At 39.2% G+C, this 22,690-nt stretch overlaps 1 protein-coding gene across 1 annotated transcript in view; it reads left to right on the top strand.

Annotated features, from left to right (window-relative positions):
* Positions 1 to 5,521: 5,521 nt before the first annotated feature.
* The window catches only part of TENM1 (teneurin transmembrane protein 1), a 352,331-nt gene continuing 335,162 nt past the window's right edge, over positions 5,522 to 22,690 (top strand). Inside the window, exon 1 of the mRNA XM_057538278.1 lies at positions 5,522 to 5,684. Within this exon, the coding sequence (XP_057394261.1) occupies positions 5,569 to 5,684 (116 nt within the window). The 5' untranslated portion in view covers positions 5,522 to 5,568. The remainder of the gene's footprint in view (positions 5,685 to 22,690) is intronic.

The raw sequence follows: 22,690 nt of genomic DNA, 5'->3' as shown, positions 1-22,690 counted from the left end.
GCTTTGGCCAGTGAGGTAATGAAACAAAGACTAAAGTGAGGAAGTACAGACATGTTCTCTGACTTTCTGTGACCTTTTCCTAGAGCTATAGGAATATATGCGCCCCCTTTTGCAACGTATACCTGTATAGTGACTTTGGGAAAAAACATATTTGGGGGGGTATTGTCATAGTGTCACTATAGAAAAGAATGATCAATGAATTAATTAAGTACATGGAGTTTGAAAAACTAGGCCTACTACTACTACTACTAGACCAAAGTGTCTACTTTGGTCAAATTGTTCAAGAAAAATTATCTATTTGACTTTACCATATTAATGACAATATTTTTTTTTAACACCTACTGAAAGTTATTTTGCCAGTACAGTCAGTTCTGCTACAGTGCATGTTTTGAAAACATTAATTTGTTCCCATGCTATTGGTATATTTGAGAACAATTTGAACGTAAGAGAAATTGCATGTTTGCATATGTGCAATTCCATCTGTTAAAAATACTAGGTGAGTGCAGGAAACTGCATACAGCAGATAGAGCCATGGAGGAATACACAAAATGCACACATGCTTACATCTGAAACATCCACCAGCTATCTTCGTTCACCACATGTATTAGAAGCCTTGCCCATCCACATCTGGTGTTAGAACTTTCTGTCTGATTCAGATAACCCTCCTTCCACCACTTCACAATAACTCACAAGTTGCAACCCTTCTGACACCCACTTTCACAAGCACATTCAGGTATTGTGCCCAAACCCCATTTTTCCCATAAGCCATGCATGATTTTGTGATATGCAATGAATTTTCAAAATGCAAACATCACCTTATAGCTGAATTGACCGTATGTGTTAATGAAATGAAAGGGGTAAAACACCCTGACGGATACCTTGAGAAGTTCCCACACAGTGTTTCTGGGCAGATATATTCTAACTTCTGGTGAAAAGTTTCTCTAACACATGATCCAGAAGAAGGTTTATTTGCAGAAAAAGAGAAAAAAAAATCTATGCATGACAACTTTCTTCTCCCACTTACCTTTTGACAACAAGGATAATGTTTTTTCTGAAGGCTTATACTTCAGTTAACAGCTCTGCCACACCTAAAATGCCTTGGATATAGAGTTTGGAGGACTCCTACCCCGCCACCCCCCGAGAGATTTTCTTTCCAAGTTATTTTAGGACCTTAAACCTGAAACTGGCTCCCATCCAAGTATATTATGTGAATTAGACCTTTCCATCTGAAAATTTAATTTACTTTCAGAAAGCTTTATAATTATGTCTGGATACCCATATTTGCATAATCACTACTCCCCCCTTCTCCCTTGCATCTCTCTCTTGGGCACAGAAACGTATGGTTGCCAGATACATTTGGAAGTGAGTGCATGTGACTCTTAACCCCTTGGAACTGGTGTTCTAGAGCTCCTGACACTGAACCCTAATGTATTTTTTATTAGTATTTAATGTTGAGAAATCCCATTTCATGGAGCCCAAGGATTAAATTACTTCATTTGGGAGGGAACCAGTGCATTCCCCATCTTTTTCCTGAGGTGAAAAAAAGAATGAAGCCGAGATGATTTGCATTTCATAAAGGCTTAAGATCCGGATATATTCCACTCAGTCCAATATTCTGAATTTTAAAGACAGTATTAACAAGTAGGGAAACCTCTGCATATTTAAAATGTGGAAACAAAAATAGACAATAAAATAGATATAAATAAAAATATACATATATATAATCAAAATATATGTTTTCAATACATATAATCGATGTATATAATCATAATGACTATACAAAGCAGTACTACCTATGGAAGAAATGATATAATATGTTATAATAATAGAATGATTGTACTTTTCAATGAAGTAGAATTTTTTTTTTTTTTTTAATATTTTTTTTTTTTTTTTTACTTGATTTTATTTATTTATTTATTTATTTTTGGCTGTGTTGGGTCTTCGGTTCGTGCGAGGGCTTTCTCCAGTTGCGGCAAGCGGGGGCCACTCTTCATCGCGGTGCGGGGACCGCTCTTCATCGCGGTGCGCGGGCCTTTCTCTATCGCGGCCCCTCCCGTCGCGGGGCACAGGCTCCAGACGCGCAGGCTCAGCAATTGTGGCTCACGGGCCCAGCTGCTCCGTGGCATGTGGGATCTTCCCAGACCAGGGCTCGAACCCGTGTCCCCTGCATTAGCAGGCAGACTCCCAACCACTGCGCCACCAGGGAAGCCCTGAAGTAGAATTTTTATCATTTTTCATAATTAGAAAGGAGTTGCAAAGATTTTGAGGAGATCCAACAAGCACTAAATCCAAATGATAATGAGTGATCCTTTCTTTTGAACAATTGTACTGAACAGGAACTTTCTTTCTTTCGAACAACTGTACTGACAGAAACACCTACTCATTAGGCTAGTAGATGCCACACGTGTTGCTTGGAAGGTGTTCTGAACACAAGACCTAAAATTGATTCCTTTTCTTTCTAACTCTGGGCTCCCACCTTTTGCTTCCCTTCCTTGCATCATTAAGTTCATGTATTTAGGTGACAAATCTGTAGAGTGTGTCACTGCTGCTCTTTTCACATCTTGGAGGGCATGATTTTCAGCACCCTCTTCAGGGTATCATTGTCCTTCCCCATGGCTCTGGGAGAGATGCCACTGAGACCTCCAAGGGGGAAACCTGGTGCTCTATGAGCTGTCTAGAAATCCAGTGGCTATATCAGAACGAAAGAGCCAAGGGAACCTTAAGGGTGGTTCTCTAGGTCCCACAGACCAGTGAAACACTTTTCTATCAATAAAAACTTTTAGGGATCTCACTCTGTACCCAGCACTGTGCTCAATGTTACGTGGCATTCAAGAAAGGTAGAAGGTGATTTGCTCTAAGAAAACATGTTGTCCCTTTGGGGAGATAGGACAAAAACATGGAATAGCAAGGGAATGTTGTAAAATTGCAAACTCAGAAGCCAATTTTATGATAAAAATAGTAAGTGTTGAAGTCAGAGAAGTGAGTCATTTATTTTCTAGAGTAGTATAATGCAAAGAGTTCTGGGCTGGGAATCATCAGACAGGCAGGCAAATTCATACAAGGTGAATGACTTTGAACAAATCACTTCACCTCTCTGAGCCTTGGGTTCCTCAGCTGTAAAATGGAGAGGGAATGAGGGAGGGCTGAACTAGGTGATTCCTATGGTCAATTCCAGTCTCTCTCTTTTTTTTTTTTTCTCGACCGTGCTGCGCTGCTTGCGGGATCTTAGTTCCCTGACCAGGGATTGAACCCAGCCTCCTAGCAGTGAAAGGGCGGAATCCTAACCACTGGACCACCAAGGATTTCTCCAGTCTTAAAGTTTTATACTCCTGCTACCTTCAAAAGACAGTCACTGACATACTACGTCTGAGCACATTTTGCATGAATTAAAGTTAATTATTATGAAAAAGGCTTATTATCTCCATTTTACATATGAGGGGGTAAAACTTCCAAATGGTAGAGGCAGAACTCAAACCCAGGTTTTTCGTACCCGCAAGTTCTGTGCCCTTTCCACTATGCTGTGCTGCACACCATTACACCACTATGCATTCCTTTGTAACGGTCTAAGAGGGGAGCAGACATAGAAGCAAATAACTGCAGTGCAGGTGGTATGTCATAAGTGAAGAATCCAGAAAATGTGGAGGAATCTGTATCTCTGTATCTTAAGGAAGTAAAGAGAACTTGTATTACAGAGATCTGCAAGACAGTGAACGGAGTACTGGCCAGAGTCAGGAGGTGTGAGTTCTGATCTTGGCCGTGCCACTAACTTGCCAAGTGTCTGGACAAGCAATTCTCTGGGCATCAGTTTTGTCATCTACAAAATTAGAGTCTCCCCAGGTGTTTTGGGTTCCAGCATTCAATGCTTCTTTGAGCCCCAAGGATGGAAAGCATGCTTCTGGTTATGGTTATGAGTATGAGCCCAGAGGTTTAGAAAAATTAACGAGATGTTAAGTACTTGTGATGATATTTTTAGTGGATATGGGATTTGGGCTGGGCCTGGAGTAATGGGGGTGATTTAGAAAATTCATGAAGCATTTTAGTTCCTTTTAAATATACAAGGGTAGCTGACTTTCTAAAGGAATTCTTTGTATAAAATGAATGATCACCACTCCTTATCTTTTGTACAGTTCCTTTCTTCATACAGCAAGCTTATTTAAAGGGAGAGCCACCTGTACTAGAAAACACAGCCAAGAATTTGTCATGCTCTTGGGGCACTAGTATCGTTTTAAAAGACGAAAATGATGCCAGTGTCTTCAGAATTCAAGTTTGAGGTGGAAGGGTTGAAAAGAGTGATTTTTTTTTTTTTTCTGTGATCAGCCACTGCAAAGTGAGTCTCAGCACAAACCAGCTGAGCCCTTTGCTGGGCATCGAAAGCCTCTGGCATTTTTCTGCTTTTCAACTCTCAGTCATTTGGGAGGTGGGACAAAGCCATGCTGTCTACAAAGTTCATCTTGAATGTGCTGGTGTTACAAGAAATCACTTGACATCTACTATGTTTCTCCTGTGAAAGAGAGGTGGTTATCAACTACAATAGTGATTTCTTTTCAAAAAGGTTTAATTGGGGTATTTCTCATGGGCCAAATTCTAACTTAGTGTGTATATGTGTGCCTGCCAGGAAAACAGAGGAAAAATACCAAACAATAGCAACAACAGAAGTCTGAGGCCCACTGTCCCAGGCTGCCCCCTCTGCAAACAGGCAGAAAGAACAGTTTATGTGCTGCCTAAGCTGCAGCTAATATGGTAGAGCTTCTAGAAAGGTGTGGCAAAGGGGGGTGGAGTGTGGACCGTGCTTTGCACGGCCGTGGAAATACGTGTAACAATCTGAACAAACTCCTTCAAGCCTACCTTTTACAAGTAGCACTCTGAGTTGGGGGGCTGGCAGAGAGATTAATCTCACGCAGTTGAGTTACACACTTGTGAGCTGTTTTTCTGAAGTATGGATTTGCTCCCATGTAAGCAGGCTGGCATCCTTTCCTGAGGAAAGCCAGAAGGTGGCCTTATACTTTTATTTGAAGTGTCGAATGATTTTCCTTGCAACAAATTTGTCCCTTTCACTGGTATTTTCCGAAGTGAGACTTTTGCAACCGATGGAAATCGGCTCACTTCTGTTCTGTAATTCAGTGTCTTGTTGATGATTTATTTGTTCAGTAGGAGAAACGATGACAAATTGTGTGAGGCGGCCTCATTTACTTTTGAGCTGCTATAGCCCTGAAGAATTTACATGTAAATGCAACTGTGAATGTTTTACATTTCATAAGCGTGCTGCACGTGTTTTTGTAAGTTAAGTGACATTTTTACAAGTAGACTGAACTTCAGACTCTCCCCCCACCCCACAGGTTATATTATTCTGAAATCCTGATAAGTCTGCCGTGCTGTGTTTTCCTGCCTGCCAAGTGAGAGAGTCTGTGTCTATTTTGTGTTTTTCTTCTTCTCTCCTCTTTAGACATGCAGAGCAGCTCACACAACCAGTTCACCTTCAGACCCCTCCCGCCGCCGCCACCGCCTCCGCACGCCTGCACCTGCGCCAGGAAGCCACCCCCTGCGGCTGACTCTCTCCAGAGGAGATCAATGACTACCCGCAGCCAGCCCAGCCCAGCCGCTCCAGCTCCCCCAGCCAGTACACAGGATTCAGTTCATCTGCATAACAGCTGGGTCTTGAATAGCAACATTCCATTGGAGACCAGGTACTTGAGCTATTATCGATCCCACTGAACTTAAATATTGGCACAGGATGATTCCACTGAGTGCAGAAACGCACAGACATCTGCAGAGACCCACAAATACACAGATACACACCCAGATGCCTGGGCAAAAAGGCAGACCCCTCCACAGGCACACCATCTAGATCCAGGCACAGCCACAGACCAAAGCAGACGCCCGTGTAAAGAGGAAACCACAGATGCATCAACACCCCTGTGGTGGACACCCACAAAAAACATAGGAAACCAAGCAATTACCCAAACTGTCATTGTATCCTCGAAGGAAAAGACAATTGTCCCTTGTTTTAAGATGCTGCGATATTACAGGAAAATCCAGACACAATTGGAGGAACAGCGATAGTTTACGTTTTATTTATTTTGAGATTCTTTGACAAAGTAAGTTGCCTTCAAACATTTTTAAAAAGGATTTGCTCCATCGGAAGTCCATGTGTAATTTCAAAAACTTGATTCTACCTTTAGGATGAAGTTTGATCTTTTGAGCAAAAAGTTTGCCTCTGCTTTTCTGTTGCTTCATATAGTAGGTTTCCAGATTCCTCCTCAAATCTTTGTCAGGTGATTAAAGTTCTACTCCTCCACAGTTCTAGGTGCCTTGATCATAATAGACTTTAGCACTAGATGCGATTAATTGAGAAATTATTCATCATTTCTAGTTACTCTCTCAAGTCAAAAATTACAACTTTCTATTAAAGTAGAAAAACATTAACTAATAAAACATAGTATTCTGTTATCTTGTTAAACTGAAGGACTTTCCCTTGTCTTCTATATGTCGTCTTTAGATCTACCACCAAAGCTTTTTCTAAACACATTTGTGTGTAAACACTGTAGGTATAATATATCACTTCATAAGCAATGTCTGGTGTCGACTCTGATCAACTTCTATCCCAATAATCTGAGAAATGGAATGGAAAGGGGAAGACTAATAAGCTCACATTATAAGACTATTTTTCTTTAGCAACATATTAACTTAAATGCCAGCCATAGCATCAGAAATATGTCGCCACCAACAAACTGATGGCACTATGGCCCAAATCCAGGAAACTCTATATCATCCATCACTAACTAGATTAAATAGTTTCATAAACTGGTATTTCTAATCTTTCCCAAGAGATAAAATAGCAGTCAGCACCGATGGTGAAGATAACTGAATTATCACTGTGCTAGTGATAAGGTTTGTGTATCGTTCCTTTTTTTTTGATTTTTAAATTGAAAGGCAGGGAAGTGAATGAAGTGAGAGAAGCAGAGAGCAATGTATATCTTCAGGGAGTTTTCACTAACGGTGGTGATTTACTCACTCTTCTTTTAATTCCTTTGCAGGGCCTAGTGATAGCTAAGAAAGCAGTGGGCCAATCTGGTTAACTAGCAATCTTGATAAGCAAACACACTTCTTTCATCTAAGAAGCCAAATAACAGGAAATCTGGAAGGAGGGTGGGGAATGGGCTCAGGCAAATGGGGAGAGAAAACTATTCTTATTTGAAATGTACATCTAGGCATGTTTGTACAAACTGCACCCACGGACCTTCTGTATCTATGCAAGGAATGTATTAATTGGTCTCAGTTTCATAAGACGCAGAGAAGAACATAAGTTTTCATGTGAGACTGAGCAGAGAGAGAGTACCTTTTTAGTACATTTGAAAATATATTCAACATCACAAAGATGAATTTTAAAAAACCTAGAAACCCTATCAGCTTGATCAGCAAGCATTTTCCAAATATATCCTTTACAGTGTTCATTTCACATGTAGTCAATAGAAGGTAACTCTGTGAGTACCCTGGCACTTAATTATGAGCTGTGTGACATACCGCTCTGTAAACATGAATATAAAATTGCCTGTTTCGGGACTTCCCTGGCAGTCCAGTGGTTAAGACTCCACGCTCCCAATGCACGGGGCATGGGTTCGATCCCTGGTTGGGGAACTAAGATCCCGCCTGCTGCACAGCATGGCCAAAAAATAAATAAAACAGTAGATATGTAAGCCAGCTATACTTCGATTTTAAAAAAAAATAAATAAATAAAAATGCCTGTCTCAACAGATTGTTAAGAAGATCAAGCTAGTGTAACAGAATGTGCCTTATACATCATAAAGCATTATAGAATTTAAAGGTAATCTTGCTCTCCCTACTAAGCGGTTACCTGCTTCTGCCTAAATATCTCCAAAATAGGGAATGGACTCGTTCCTAAGGCATTCCATTTCATCTCAGACAACTACCGGAAGAGTCTTATTGAACCAAAATCTCCCACCTCTTAACTCTACCCATTCCTCCCAGGTCTAGTTCTAGGGTCTCACAAAATAAATAAAAACCCTCTCACACCTGACAGCCCTTCACTGTTGCTGATACTTCTCTACTAAATGTTTCCTCAGTTCCTTCACTTGCTCTTCACATTAACTGGTTTCAAATCCTCCATCCTGGTCTCTTCCCTTAGAACATACTCCAGTCTGTCCAGACTGCTCTTGAAGTGTCACGGCCAAGGTTGAATGCAGGTATAGGTTATTAGGCTCTTTGGTTGAAAGGAGCAGAGGTCATTCAAATTGCCTCAAATAATTGAGAACATCTTTTTAAGACTGTTATCTCTCCCTGGGAACCCAGGAAATACTGGGTCAACCCACAAGGAAGGATAAGGCCTATAGATCTCTGGCACCAATATGACTCAGCAATTCTCTGCAGTTTTGCCACTCTCTGTCTTTTTCTTTGTCCAATAGCTTATTGTCAGCTTAATATTTCTTTTGTCTACCACATGGTTTCTACCTTCTCATAGCAATGTCAGGTTTTCATTGCACTACGTGACTCCAAGTATACCTCCTAACACCTCTTACTTTATCCCTTCAGTGCCTGTCCTGTTGCTACCTGCCTAATTCTCCTGCTAGCTCTAGGTTTAAAAACCTAAGAGAGTGAATTTGATTAGCCCAGTTCATCCCTTTTGTACCAGACAGTGTTTAAGTTTCTTGGCAAGCCCTGTCAGTTATTCTCTCAGTCAGTTGAGACTAAGGGGAGAGAAAGATCATGTGATTTAAAAAGCAACAGCATGGACACCTATGGCTGCCCCTGAGCAAGAGCTGGGAGCAGATCTGATGTCCCTTAGATGGAAGTCTCAGCAGACAATCAACTTGACTGACTCATTCAGGAATTTGTGCTATGACCAACAATCAGATGTCTCCCCTGTTCTAACTAAAAGTTTCTCGTAATGCCGTCTACTCCAATATCAGCGTTTTTGGTGAACACATAACACTACTGATACACACCGAAAACACTAAGTAACTAAACTCTTAAAACTTTTAAACGAGTTCTGAGTCTAAGCTACATTTTAGTTATTCTATAGAGTTGGTGGGTATTTTAATTGTGTGTTTGGGATTGGGAAGATGTAGGTGTAAATAGGTTTAGAGCTTTGATTTGGCCTAATTTGATTTCATCTTGTTAACCTGTGGATATGTAGCTGAATTCTAATTCTGCCATGCAAAGTATTGGGTTGGCCAGAAAGTTCGTTCGGGTTTTTCCATAAGGGGTTGCAAACCCGAACGAACTTTTTGGCCAACCCAATATTTGCATTCTATTGCTCTCATAACTGTATCATCTGTAAGTTTGTTAGGTATGTTTTCCTCATTTTAATGTAAGTCATTAATAAAAATGTTATATAGGATAATATTAAGGTCAGAGCTCAGTGGCATGCCACTGGAAACCTCCCAGCAGGTTGACATTTATCCATCCGGCAGCATTCTTTTACTAGCATACAACCCACATCTCTCCATCTTGTTCACAGGCATATCATGAGAGACCTTGTCAAATGCCTTGCTGATATCCAGATAGAGAGTGCCTACATTTTTACTGATCCGCCAATCCAATAATGATATCAAAAATAGAAATGAAACGAGATTTGTCTAACATGACTTGTTCTTAGAGAATTTATGCTGCCTTCTGACGGTTACTACTTTTTTCTTAAGCGTTACCAAATCATCCTTTTAATAACCTGTTTTAGGATTTTGCACTCAATCAACATGATGTCCCGTGCCTAATCTAAGGACCCCATGTGCTTTCTGTCCCTTTTCAAAACCAAAGCCGATACTAAGGTCTCCAGTCTTCTGACATGCGTCACCCATACCGCAGTCCCAAAACTTCAGCAGCTGTGACTGGGCCATCCAATCCACAAGCCCTCTCACCACTCTGCAATGTAATTTTAATTCATTTAGAACAGTTGAGTGCCTTCTTAGGGACACCTTGCCTATCTTAGGCTTCAATTAATGGTTATGATATTGACTACCCTTTTAAGTCTAGAATCATTCTTTTTCACAAAAAAGATACAGTCATTCGATATTATTCCATGAGTTGCATGTCTATCCTATCCTTGCTCTTCTTGCTTTAAACGCATTTTTTAAAAACTATTCTGTCATCTTTAGCAGGTATTTTTCAACCTTTAGGGTCATTTCGGGTATGAATCTTCTTGGCATTTTTTTTCACCATGCCCTCTTATATTTATTTATCCTTGATTTTCATCCCTTTATTCCAGTACATGTTCTTTAGAAATCAAAACTGGATGGAGAGCACCCAGTACAGGCACACTGGTTTCAATAGTCAGCAAAGCTCCCCAGCTGACTCTTAATTCATCTCCCTTTTTTAGAGTGTCTCCGGGCATGGAATCATACCTACTTCACTTTAGAGAACTGCTTTCCTAAAGTCTAGGATTTTGCTTCACAAAGTACTTACGAGCTCTCAGCTAAAATGGTTGCTTTCTCTAAAGGTTTCTATTGCCTTCGACTCACCAGTTTCTCTTTTTTAGTCAGTGAGAGAAACAAATATCCTTATCATTTTCCCTACCTTCTGGGAGGTGGAGTTGTCAACAGTGGAGGTTGAAAACTTGTCAGATGTTGGCCTTTAGTTAAAGGATACGTCTAGCGGATGTCTATGGAGCTGAAACCACTCATGTTTACTACACTTACTCTTAGAACACTTTTGGAGCATCTGTGTTGGAGCATCTATTTCCTCCATCTGGCCAAGTGGCTTATTGTAGACTCCCTGATCTCTTCACCAAAATGAATCCTGCTTAAAGATTTTGCTGTAATATTCAATACTAGGGAGAACTTGGATCTGATATTAACATCACCACTTCAACTCACAACGACAAATCAGAATTGTGTGGAGGAGTCAGGCCAGAAGAATGGGTAGCAACTATCTTCATTGACTTTTAGCATATTCTGACAGATGGCTGTAGCTTGTTATGAGGCTAACTGCCCTTGGTGGCTTTAGGCCAATGTGACAGTTAACGGGAGCCAACGGGTTATTTTTACAAAAGAAGAGCCAGGGCCATTGGTGGAGGAGATGTTGACAAGGAATGGAAAGAGAAATGAAATCTACATGACCAGTGCTTGTTACCAGACTTATAGAGCTAGTGTCTATCTTGGGGAAATAAGAATCATTTGGAAGAAATATTCATTAGTGGTGATGGCAGTGATTTAAATATCTATGGGTTAATACTCTTTAAATATTAACCCATAAATGTAAGGTCTCTAGTGGTAGTTATCTTTACTTTATAGTACTACTAAAATCTACCTAACATTTATAAGTAGGTTTTCTTTTTTCCCTTAGGGTGTTTGCTGTGGAAAAATAGATTCAGTGATCATTTTTTCCAAGCTCAGAATATACATATTCAGTGCTTAGATCCAACAATATCACATGCTTGAATCCTTTAACAGCACTGGGGTTAGCAAAATCTATCTTCAGCCACAGATTTAAAGATTCTTTTTAAGGCAAGTAAAGACTTCGTAGGACTAATCTATGACCTATAAATCCTGTTTACTACAGATGAACAGGAATCAACCAAGCTTTTCAGCCTACACCAAATGATGGATGTGGAATATGTTAAATTTACATGAAGGAGAACTCTGTAGCCTTTAAAATATATTTTACATATTGAGAATAAAAATATATCTATAGTAGTCTATTGTGCTTGGGCAGTGAAGAGCAATATTTTAGAGATTATCATGATACAGTCTCTAGTCACTTTGGTGGTGGTATTATTTTTTTAAATGCTTTTGAATTGACTATTTATAGTTTCAATTGAAAATTAAAACCATAGGCAAACATAATGTGTTTCATTTTATAAAGAAAAGGAATTTCACTATAGGTGAGATGAAATCTGGTTTTAATATGGAGAATATTTATTTAGCAATCTAAATGTGAATCTAAACAGATGTTTTTAAGGAATTTTAAAAAATGAGTTGATCGGTGAAATATATAAGTATAGCAAACAAAAAATACATTTTAGAGGAATCTCTGTACTAACCTTTTTGCCCTCCCTCATCATATATACTTCCCTATCCTGGGTTGTATGTTTAAACAAAAATATCCAGTTTTGATCCAGAGAGAAACTAGTTCTTCATTGACTACAAAGTTATTTATCCAGTTAATCATAATAAATATTTTCATTGCCATGTCGAGTTAATAGATACTTGTCTGTTATATTTTACTAAAAGTATAAAATATATTTGAAGTAGCAAAAAATGATTTTCCTGTCAATTATTCTCCTTATTTTCTACAGAGAGGTGCGTGTGTTTGTGTGTGTTTGTGTGTGTGTGTGTCAAAGACATTCTACTAAACATCTCCCTTTGGGAAAATCCAGCTGTTTTTTTATTAATTCCACAACACAAAAATGTTTGTAGCTTTAAAAGCAAAAGACAAGATCAGGTTAAGTCCTGAGGTCTTTGAAATGTGTCTGCAGGAATTGTGAAAGTGTGGTACTGCGTATTCCATTTAAAGAACAGGAAAGCTCAAAAAGAATTGCCCCCTTTGGCAAACAAATAAGCAAATAAACAGTAACATCTGCTTCACCATTCTGTTAATTTTTTTGGTGTGATATCTGAAGGTATAAGAATGTGTACAATGTGAATATTTTTAATGAAAAACAGTTCATTATAAACACTATGAGGAATTAATTCTAGCATAGGTAAGTTTTAACAAATTTTGACCAATACTTATTGAGTGCCCACCATGTACCATCCACTGTTCTAGTTGCTGGGGCTACATCAGAGAACAAAATAGACAAAATCTCTGTCTTTATGGAGTTTACATTCTAGTGGGGGAGACAGCTTTTACCCTAAAACGTTAATTATATTGAGACTAATAATACTGTAGGAATTGTGGCCTGGCTAGATGTAATATGGGAGACAGGGGAGAGGGGACGAAGATACCTCTTAGAAGTCTTCTTTTACCTGCCTTCACTTCCCCACAGCAACTTTCATAGAATTGCCCCTTATCTATGGTCTCATAGCACCCTGTTCATGTGTCTGTGAAGACCTTATTCCATTGTATATTTGCACTCGAAATATTTCATTTACTTGTCTTTATTCCCCGTTGCAACGTTGAGTGAAGGACTATGCTTTTTTTTACTTGGACTCCTTAGTTCTTGGCTTATATAGTTCAACAAAATTTTTATAGGGTATATGGATAGACCGATAGAGTAACTGAGCAAGGAACTACTGATGGAGTAGATTTCTGAAATCAGAAACAGTAGTTTGTAGAAGCAGTGAGTTTTTTTTTTTTTAAAGGAATTCCTTTATTTTTATTATTTATTTATTTATTTATTTATTTATCCTTGGCTGTGTTGGGTCTTCGTTTCTGTGCAAGGGCTTTCTCTAGTTGCGGCAAGCGGGGGCCACTCTTCATCGCGGTGCGCGGGCCTCTCACCATCGCGGCCTCTCTTGTTGCGGAGCACAAGCTCCGGCTGCGCAGGCTCAGTAGTTGTGGCTCACGGGCCCAGCTGCTCTTTGGCATGTGGGATCTTCCCAGACCAGGGCTCGAACCCGTGTCCTCCGCACTAGCAGGCAGACCCTCAACCACTGCGCCACCAGGGAAGCCCCCAAGCAGTGAGTTTTATTTTGTAAACATGTATGTGGGACATCCAGTTTGAAATGTCCAATATCTAATAAATAGTTGCAAATATGGATCTGTGTCCCAGGAAAGGAAGGAAAATGGAAAACGTTTTTCTACTACCACTTACCGAATGCTTTCTGTGTGCCAGATATTGTGCCAAGCCATTATCACATTTATTCCAACTTATGGTTTTTTAAACTGAAGTTTATAGAAGTTGAAAAATGTACTACAAGGTCACCAGTTAGTATGTAATGAAGCCAGCTCATGATAGACGTGGATAATTAAGAATTTCATAGGTAGACATAATAACTGAATTTCCATGAATGATGGAGGAAATACTGAAAAACCTATAGGAGAGTTTAGTGTAAGAAGAGGACAATAAACCAAACCGTGGAAACACTTTTTGGGAGTCCATGAAGGAGAGAAAGCCAGTACAGGTGATTGAGGAGTAATCATAGAATAGAACAAAACCAGGGAGAAGAAAATTTCAAGGAGATAGTGATCATGATTTCCAAATGTCTCAAGAGGAATTAAATAGGATGTGGATGAGAAAACATCATTGATTCTGTCCATTACAGGCTTCTTGATTTTTAAGCAGCTAATTTCAGTACAGTGGTAAAATTGAAGCAAGACTGCAATGGGTTTGAAGAATTGGTAAGAGGGAAGAAAATGGAAATAGAAGGTAGAGTACTGTTTTGAAATGGAACAGTAGATTGAGAAGAAGCTGAATCTGGGTAAAACGTCCTTATAAATTGGAAGGAGGAAAAAGAAAAGGGGAGAACTACATTTAATAAGGAGGTACCCAGTAGTCAGCAGGATGGTGATGTGATTGACAGAAGGAAACCTACAGACCAAGTTAGAGATCAAGTTTCCTTAATGGTAAAGAACATGGAAACTTGCAGAGATGATCGCATAATGCTGAGGAAAACTGCATGATCCCACAGTGGTACAGGCATCCTGGGTTGCCAAGTCTCAACAAGGGCATACAACTGATAATGACACTGCCTCTGGGGAATAATGCATCCCTTAGGTGCAAAAAGTTTGTCTTTGCTAACCTCTTAATAGAGGGAGGTATTATACCATGCTTATTTAAAGTTGACTTTCAAATATAAGTCACATTTCCAAGGGCAAGCAGCTATTACTGGCCAACCCAAGATTATAATTCAGACTTCTGGTCTCCACCTGGCACATACAAAACTCTAGGCAGTCCCCTGTTGCTGATGAAGATACTCAATAGTGACGTATGCACAGGGCCTCATTGATAACATAAATGCTAACTTATGACTATTTCCGATTGAACTATCAAAATATCAAGTACAATATAAAAATAATATCAAGATATCATTGATTCTTTCCTTTTGTGGCATTATATTAGCCTCCTAAGTAAACTGATTTTCTTTTCAAATAAAATATTTGCAATCTGCTATTTCCCCCACCGTTCAACCTTTCAACTAAAATAATTGGTTGTTTTTGGTCTATGACAGTCAGATCTTTCAAATTTGTCACTTACCATACTGAATAGTATCATTAACTTAGTTTTATAACACCATGGCTGGTTGCTTTTTAGTAGATACGCTTGTAGCTAAATACTTTTCCTTATTTGTAATACTCAAAAGACTCAGATTTTAGGTAATATATTGTATATATGTGCATGTGTGTGTGCACACACATGTAGGCATATGTGTATATATAAATATGTATGTATAATTATCTACTGTCCAAAGTCCTTTCACTCGTTATCTCATTTTAAACTCTTAACAACCCTGAGAGGTAGACATAATAGAAATCATGCCCAGTTTAAAGATAAAGAAACTGGGTCTTGGGAAATTTTACTCATTTCTCCCCGTGGCAGTTTATTACAAGATTTGGAGCTAGAGTGCAAGTCTCCATGCAACCAATCCAATATTCTTTGTACTATAACAATTTGCCTCTGGAATATAAAGAACCCCAAGTCATCCCTTTTTGTCTTTTGGTGAATATTTATAGTTCAGTTAAATTTCCCTGCCTGGAGACATAATCTAGGTTTTATTCTATTTATATTAAAATCTTGATGAGCCTAAACGCCCAGAAAACTGGGGGTCTGGTTAATTGGATTTGGTAGTTAGCTTAAGGTTAAATAGAACTTTTGAAAAATTGCCATTCTTGTTGAAAATCATTCTTAAATGTGAATCTACTTTCCATTTTAATCCAAATGATGATAATTTAAACTTTTATAATTGAAAATCTTACAGTAAGTGAGGGTTGTCATTTTGAACATGATTTTTTATTGTACAGCACTCTAGATGTAAAAGATATTGTAGATAGAACAAAATGTCTAGCAGTCCCGGGATATCCTTTGTAAATTTTGGATGGCCTCTTGTGAGTAGTTGAAAAAGCACTGAATTTAGAGTTAGAAATCATGAGTCCAAGTCCAATTCTGCCACTAAATAGTTGTGTGACCTTGATAATGTCTCTTTCTTTTTTATTTATTTATTTATTTATTTTTGGCTGCGTTGGGTCTTCATTGCTGCGCGGGCTTTCTCTAGCTGTGGCGAGCGGAGGCTACTCTTCATTGTGGTGTGTGGGCTTCTCATTGTGGTAGTTTCTCTTGTTGCGGAGCATGGACTCTAGGGCATGGGCTCAGTAGTTGCAGCATGAGGGCTCTGTAGTTGTGGCTCGCGGGCTCAGTAGTTGTGGCTCGCAGGCTCTAGAGCGCAGGCTCAGTAGTTGTGGCGCACAGGCTTAGTTGCTCCACTGCATGTGGGACCTTCCCGGACCAGGGCACGAACCCGTGTCCCCTGCATTGGCAGGCGGATTCTTAACCACTGCGCCACAAGGGAAGCCCTGATAATGTGTCTTTCTTTCTCCCAACTTCATTTTACTCAACAGTCCAATGAGAGAATAAAGCTAAATGATATTTGAAGTCGTTTCTGGCTTTACTAACTCAGTTATTCTATGGCTTCTGCCTTCTTGTCATTTGCTCCTCAACTCTATTGAGCTTTCCAGTTAGTTGGATTCTAATTAATCGCAAGATTACTAATTCTAGGTGAGGTCCCCAAACAAGTCAGATAAATTTAAGTTGAGAAATCATGATTCCTTTCAGAATTTCCAGTAGCCAAGAGGAAATGAGGAAAACACTATATATCCCTGTGTGTCAGAGGGTAGCGATAATGACAGGCAAGTATAGTTAAGAAGGCAGTCTTAGGCCAGTGCAAGACTAGTCTATGATTCCGTTTTGCCTGATACATAATCAGTATTCAGTAAGAGTTTGCTGAATAAATGAATTTAAGAACAAAACCCTTCATAGAGAAAGGATTCAACATGCAACACCTTATGCAGAAATTTATCTTGCCTTGGGTCATATTGTGAAGCAGCAATAGTTTCAATATTTTCTTTCATATTGTCATTCTCTAATTGTGAAATAAATATAACTTCATTTTTGTGTTTCTTATTCAAAGGTAAAAATACAATCTGTTTTGGGTTTAAGTTCCAATCAGCCACTTCTGTATCGCATTGTGTAAATTCATGATAATTTTTTTCTGTGTAGTGACAACAATGCAGAGAGAAAATAGGCTCAGGTTTAATAATATATTTGCCAAATGGAGATGTATGTTTAGAGGTCAAAGAAGTACATGAAATCACTATACTCTTGAAGTTGGTCTTACCTTGTTGATCTTTCTGTTTTGTCCCTGAATAATTAAAGTGAACCAATCTTTCTCCTTTGTGTTCTTCAATCCGCTCAGCAGGGAACCAGGGAGAGAATATTTCTGTGGAATGAAGACGTGGTTTCCACAAATTCTTCTATGCTCAAGTGGGAATATAATCACTGAGTTTAGAGCATGGCACAAAGCTGAATTTGACTGTTTCTTAGGTGGCCTAACCTGAGGGGAGTTAATGTTATTTCAATTTTTGTGATTATTATATATTGTGCTTTTTTTTTTAAATTTATTTATTTTATTTTTTTTTGGCTGCATTGTGTCTTCGTTGCTGCACGCGAGCTTTCTCTAGTTGCGGTGAGCGGGGGCTACTCTTCATTGCGGTGCGCGGGCTGCTCATTGTGGTTGCCTCTCTTGTTGCGGAGCACGGACTCTAGGCTTGTGGGCTTCAGTAGTTGTGGCATGCAGGCTCAGTAGTTGTGGCACGCGGGCTGTAGAGCACAGGCTCAGTAGTTGTGGTGCACGGGCTTAGTTGCTTCATGGCCTGTGGGATCTTCCCGGACCAGGGCTCGAACCCATGTCCCCTGCATTGGCAGGCGGATTCTTAACCACTGTGCCACCAGGGAAGTCCCAACTGTATAAGTTTTAATCAGTAGTTCACGTTTTGGATTTATGTCTCATGACAGGTTCATGAGGGGTACAGTTTGAAAAGCAATTTTAAAAAATTGAAAGTAGAAAATGTTTTCTATTCTCCATATTTCTTAAAGATTTCTTATTTGGTCAGCAGCGTAAATGTTGGAGGTAATTATGAGTGAGTTGTATATGCTCTCTGGCCCTAGGGTTCAGGATATTTGTTTGGATAATAGAACAATCCCAAGTGCACATAGTCTCAAGGGAGGAACGGCTGTGAGCTTGGGGAGAAAGGCAAGAAAATCTTTCTCTGAGAGTCTTTAAGGAATGACAGATTCCTTCCCATAGGGACATGGAATACTTCAAAACTGCATGTTTCAATCGGAGGAATAGTTTTCAACCAAGGTTTCTCAACCTTGCCCCTGTTGATATTTCAGCCTGGATAATTCATTGCTGTGGGAGGCTGTCCTGTGCATTACAGGCTGTATAGCAGCATCCCTGACCTCTACCCATTAGATGCCAGGAGTTTCCTCTCCTCAGTCTTGGCAACTAAAAATGTCCCCAGACATTGCCAGATGTGGGCCCATTTGTCCCCATTTGAGAAACACCCTTTTAGATTAATGGTTAGACGAAATCTATTGTTTCCTTACCTGCTCACTTTACTCACCCCTCTTCAGACTCTTGCAATTTCTTTTCTCCCTTCCCACCTTCCCCCTTCCTATTCCTTTGTTCTTAAGCCTTTGTTGGAGGGTTTAGATAATTCTCCAGTCTATAACATAATTGGGGTCGGAAACCACCGCTATAGATTCAATGTTTGTATCGCCCCAAAATTCACATGTTGAAAACTTAACGCCCAAGGTGATGGTATTAGGTAGAGTTTTTCGAGGTGATTAGGTCATGAGGGCAGAGCCCTTGTTAATGGGATTAGTGCTCTTATAAAAGAGAGCTCAGATTGCTCCCTACCCCCTTCTGCCACGTGAGGACACAGCAATAAGTTGTCAGTCTGCAACCCAGAAGAGGGCCTTCACTGGAACCCTACCATGCTGGCATCCTGATCTTGGACATCCAGCCTCCAAAACTGTGAGAACATATTTCTGTTTGTTATAAGCCACCCAGTCTATGGTATTTTGTTATAGCAGCCCAGACGGACTAAAACAACCACTAAACTAAATCCATTTAGTCAATGTATCATTACTGACTAATAGCTAGACAGCCTATAACAAGGGAGGCCAGAGTGACCCCCAAAGCAACTAACAAACGATCTCCTACCCTTGCATATACAGCCATATCTATCTACCTATCTATCTATCCATCATCTACTTCTCTATAAAATTTCCTTTCTTATTCTATTCCTTTCTCTTCCCCTACACTCTTCATTCTTCCTATATTCGCTCTTTATTCTCTCTTTCCTATCTTTATATCTACACCACTCTTGGGCGTTTCTTAGCTCTTCTGATATTTCTAAAAAACTTACATGAGAACACAGAAGCCTGAAAATAAATGGCACATTTGGGAAACCGTATATGACATAGGATGTTCAGAGCTTAGAGAGCACGGGAGACAATAGCTGAGGTGAGGCAGAGAGGCCTGCAGAGGCCAAATTATGAAGGCTCTTATAGAAGTAATAGACCTTCATTCAAAAACAGGAAAAACACAGGAAATCAGAAAGAAAAATATATCTACAAATTCTGTTACGCAAAGATAGTTACTATTAAGATTTCCATACGTTTTCTTTGGGGTTAGATTTCTGCAGAGTAAGGATTTGAAATTGGAATTGTTGTTGTTTTTGTGTGGGAAGGGACAGCACATAGTTGTGGTTGTGCTGTATATATGAATTCTGGGTTTTGTTTCCCAACATGGAAAATCACTTATTGCCTTAGAAATTATCTGGTTAATGGGAACAGAAATGCTTTAAAAAACCAAATCTAGTAAAAAGGAGGTTTTAAAAAATGATACAGGATAGTCTCACAGGGAAAGGACAGTGAGTACGACAAGGCCTAATGAGAGATAGAGCTCTCCCCATTGTTCTCTTTCTTTCTGGAGCCACATGTGTGCTTCTCTCTGCACAGATGCTCTATTCTCAGGCTTCATTCTAAATGGGATTTTTTAATCTGTTCCCCTGTTCTGCTGCAACTTCAGCTCTGGCTCAAAATGACCTTGCATTTTGGCTTTCCTAGCTGACAGGTTTCTGTGTCTAGATTTCTGAGAGAGAAGTCGAGAGAGAGAGAGAAAGATGGAGAGAGAGAGAGAGAAAGATTGAGAGAGAGAGAGAGAGAGAGAGAGAGAGAGAGAGGGGAAGAGAGGGAGGGAGAGAAAATATGATTGTCTCTGAGGTTGGATGTCCAATTCTGGTCCAATTAACTATGACTGTGAGCAGTGGGGAGTGGGTTTGGGAAGGTCATGGATAGGGATGCTCTGTCCAGGGCTCTTTGCAGAGAGACAAAGGTCAGCATATCTAATATACTTTTTTTTTAAATTAATTAATTTATTTAGTTTTGGCTGCGTTGGGTCTTCATTGATGCACGTGGGCTTTCTCTAGTTGTGGAGAGCGGGGGCTACTCTTTGTTGCGGTGCGTGGGCTTCTCACCACAGTGGCTTCTCTTGTTGCAGAGCACAGGCTCTAGGCACACTGGCTCAGTAGTTGTGGCACGTGGGCTTCAGTAGTTGTGGCTCACGGGCTCTAGAGCACAGGCTCAGTAGTTGTGGCGCACGGGCTTAGTTGCTCCGCGGCATGTGGGATCTTCCCGGACCAGGGCTTGAACCCATGTCCCCTGCATTGGCAGGCGGATTCTCAACCACTGCGCCACCAGGGAAGCCCCCTAATATACTTTTGTGGTTAAAAATTCTTAATATTTTTTATGACTTCATAACATTCCATGGAATGAATGGACTAGACTCCTTCCATATTTGAATCTGCTCTCTTATGCAGAAGGAGATTGAGAATCATGGGTTGGAATTTTTTAGGGCTGAAGACTGGAAGTGTCAAACACCACTTTTTCTCACCCTTCACATTTCACTACCCAGAACTTAGTCACATGACCATACCTAATGGAAATGGTGACTGGGAAATGTAGTCTAGCTGTGTGCCCAAGAGAAAAGGAGAACATGGACGTTGGTCAGGAGTGGACAGTTTCTGCCTCAGGCCACATCTTTGATTTTTGAGGCTGATATTTCAGAGGACAGCCGTGCCCTTTGCCAGTTTGTCCCTTAGAGAAACGTTATGCTGAATAGGTTAGAGGACTGATTTGAGTGGCATTTCTTATGTTATTTTACAGCATTATAAAAAACATTCTTGCCTTTATTATACATGTATGAGTAAGACTTTCAAAGAAATGAAAGCTAATGAAAGCAAGTGTTGATCAACATCCTTTAAAAGTTGCATTAGAATGATAATCTAGATTTTTAACCTGAAGAGCTTAGTGGTAAACTCTCGGGTTCTGTCCTTATTATACTCCTTTGTATTTAGTTTGAAACACACTTTCTTTAAAATAAAATGTCTTTGCTAATATAGATTACAATTCAATAAAAAGAAATGATACAGAAAAGTATACCATGTAAACTGGCTCATAAAATAAACGAGGATAATACATATCTGAGGAAAATGAGGGTGAATAAAAAGGTAATTAAGGTATATAATACTCTGCTCGCTATCCACTCCTCTAAAAAGAGAAATAAATAAATAAGCCAAGTAACCAGTGAAGACCAATTCTACAAAATCAGCAGGTTGCTCTGGTGAGTAAAATTGGGAATGGACTTTCAGCTTTTGCAAAGGGAAACATAATTGAATTTCTTTACAAAATGAATGAAATTCTCTTAAATCTTAGAAAATTTGGGGTCTGGTTTAATTTTAAACGTGTGCTAATAAATTTTGCCTAGGTTCCATGTTTGTTCCCATTTAAAATGGTTCCCTGGTGGGAAATGAACTCTTGAAAACTGTGGGGTGGCATTTTGTTATGCCTTCATGGAGAAGATGTATAAAATCATAAGAGGATTGAAAGTCTCACCCCTCAGTAGCTTTCCAAATTGTTTCTAGTTTGAAAGGATTACAGCTTCCACACCATATCTCGGGACCTAAATTACCTTTAAATACAAAGAGAATGAAAAAATTGTAAGATTACTAATCTAAGTAAATAATTTTTATATGTTGGCCTTATCCTTTTAATACAGGAACGTTTACATTAATAGAAAATACTAATTTGATATTTACCCTTCAAGTGGTGTAGGGTTTTTTAATATCAATTTTTAAATTAAAAATTACATCTACAGAGCATGGATTTAACTTAGAGAAAGAGAATGAGAGGACAACTTGAAAGGGCATTATTATGAAGTGGAGGATAATTGTTTATTTTCATTTATTTTGGAGTCTACGAAAGCATCTTGGTAAACATAAAGCAAACGTTATAGAATACGTAGTATTTTCTTTCTCTAGCATTTATATATATGCCATATATATATATATATATATATATATATATATATATTCCAACCCTACTAGCTCCAACGTATCTCTAAATGTCCTGTTACAGAAATGTTTAATTTATATAGGAAAGTCTGATACACTGTTGAATGAAAAATGTTCTGATGTATTCTGAACAAGGAGACATGACAATTAGTTCACTTTCATAAGTATGTATCCTCCTAATATCATTTGTCAATTCTGTAATTAAAAGAGTTGAAATAAATATTTCCATAAAAACATATTCAGTGGAATAATACGCTCATATATGTTAATTCTGAACAGAGAAATGCCAGATGATCATGTGATTTAAGAAGATTTTATTACCTTAATGATTAGCATTAAGAGTGACATCAGGGATGTCATGAGTTAGTATGTGCACAGTGGTTAA

This window comes from Balaenoptera acutorostrata, chromosome X (genome assembly GCF_949987535.1).
Source record: "Balaenoptera acutorostrata chromosome X, mBalAcu1.1, whole genome shotgun sequence".
Lineage (NCBI taxonomy): Eukaryota > Metazoa > Chordata > Mammalia > Artiodactyla > Balaenopteridae > Balaenoptera > Balaenoptera acutorostrata.
The sequence above is the reverse complement of the archived record's forward strand: the minus strand, read 5'-3'. Positions and strand labels throughout refer to the sequence as shown.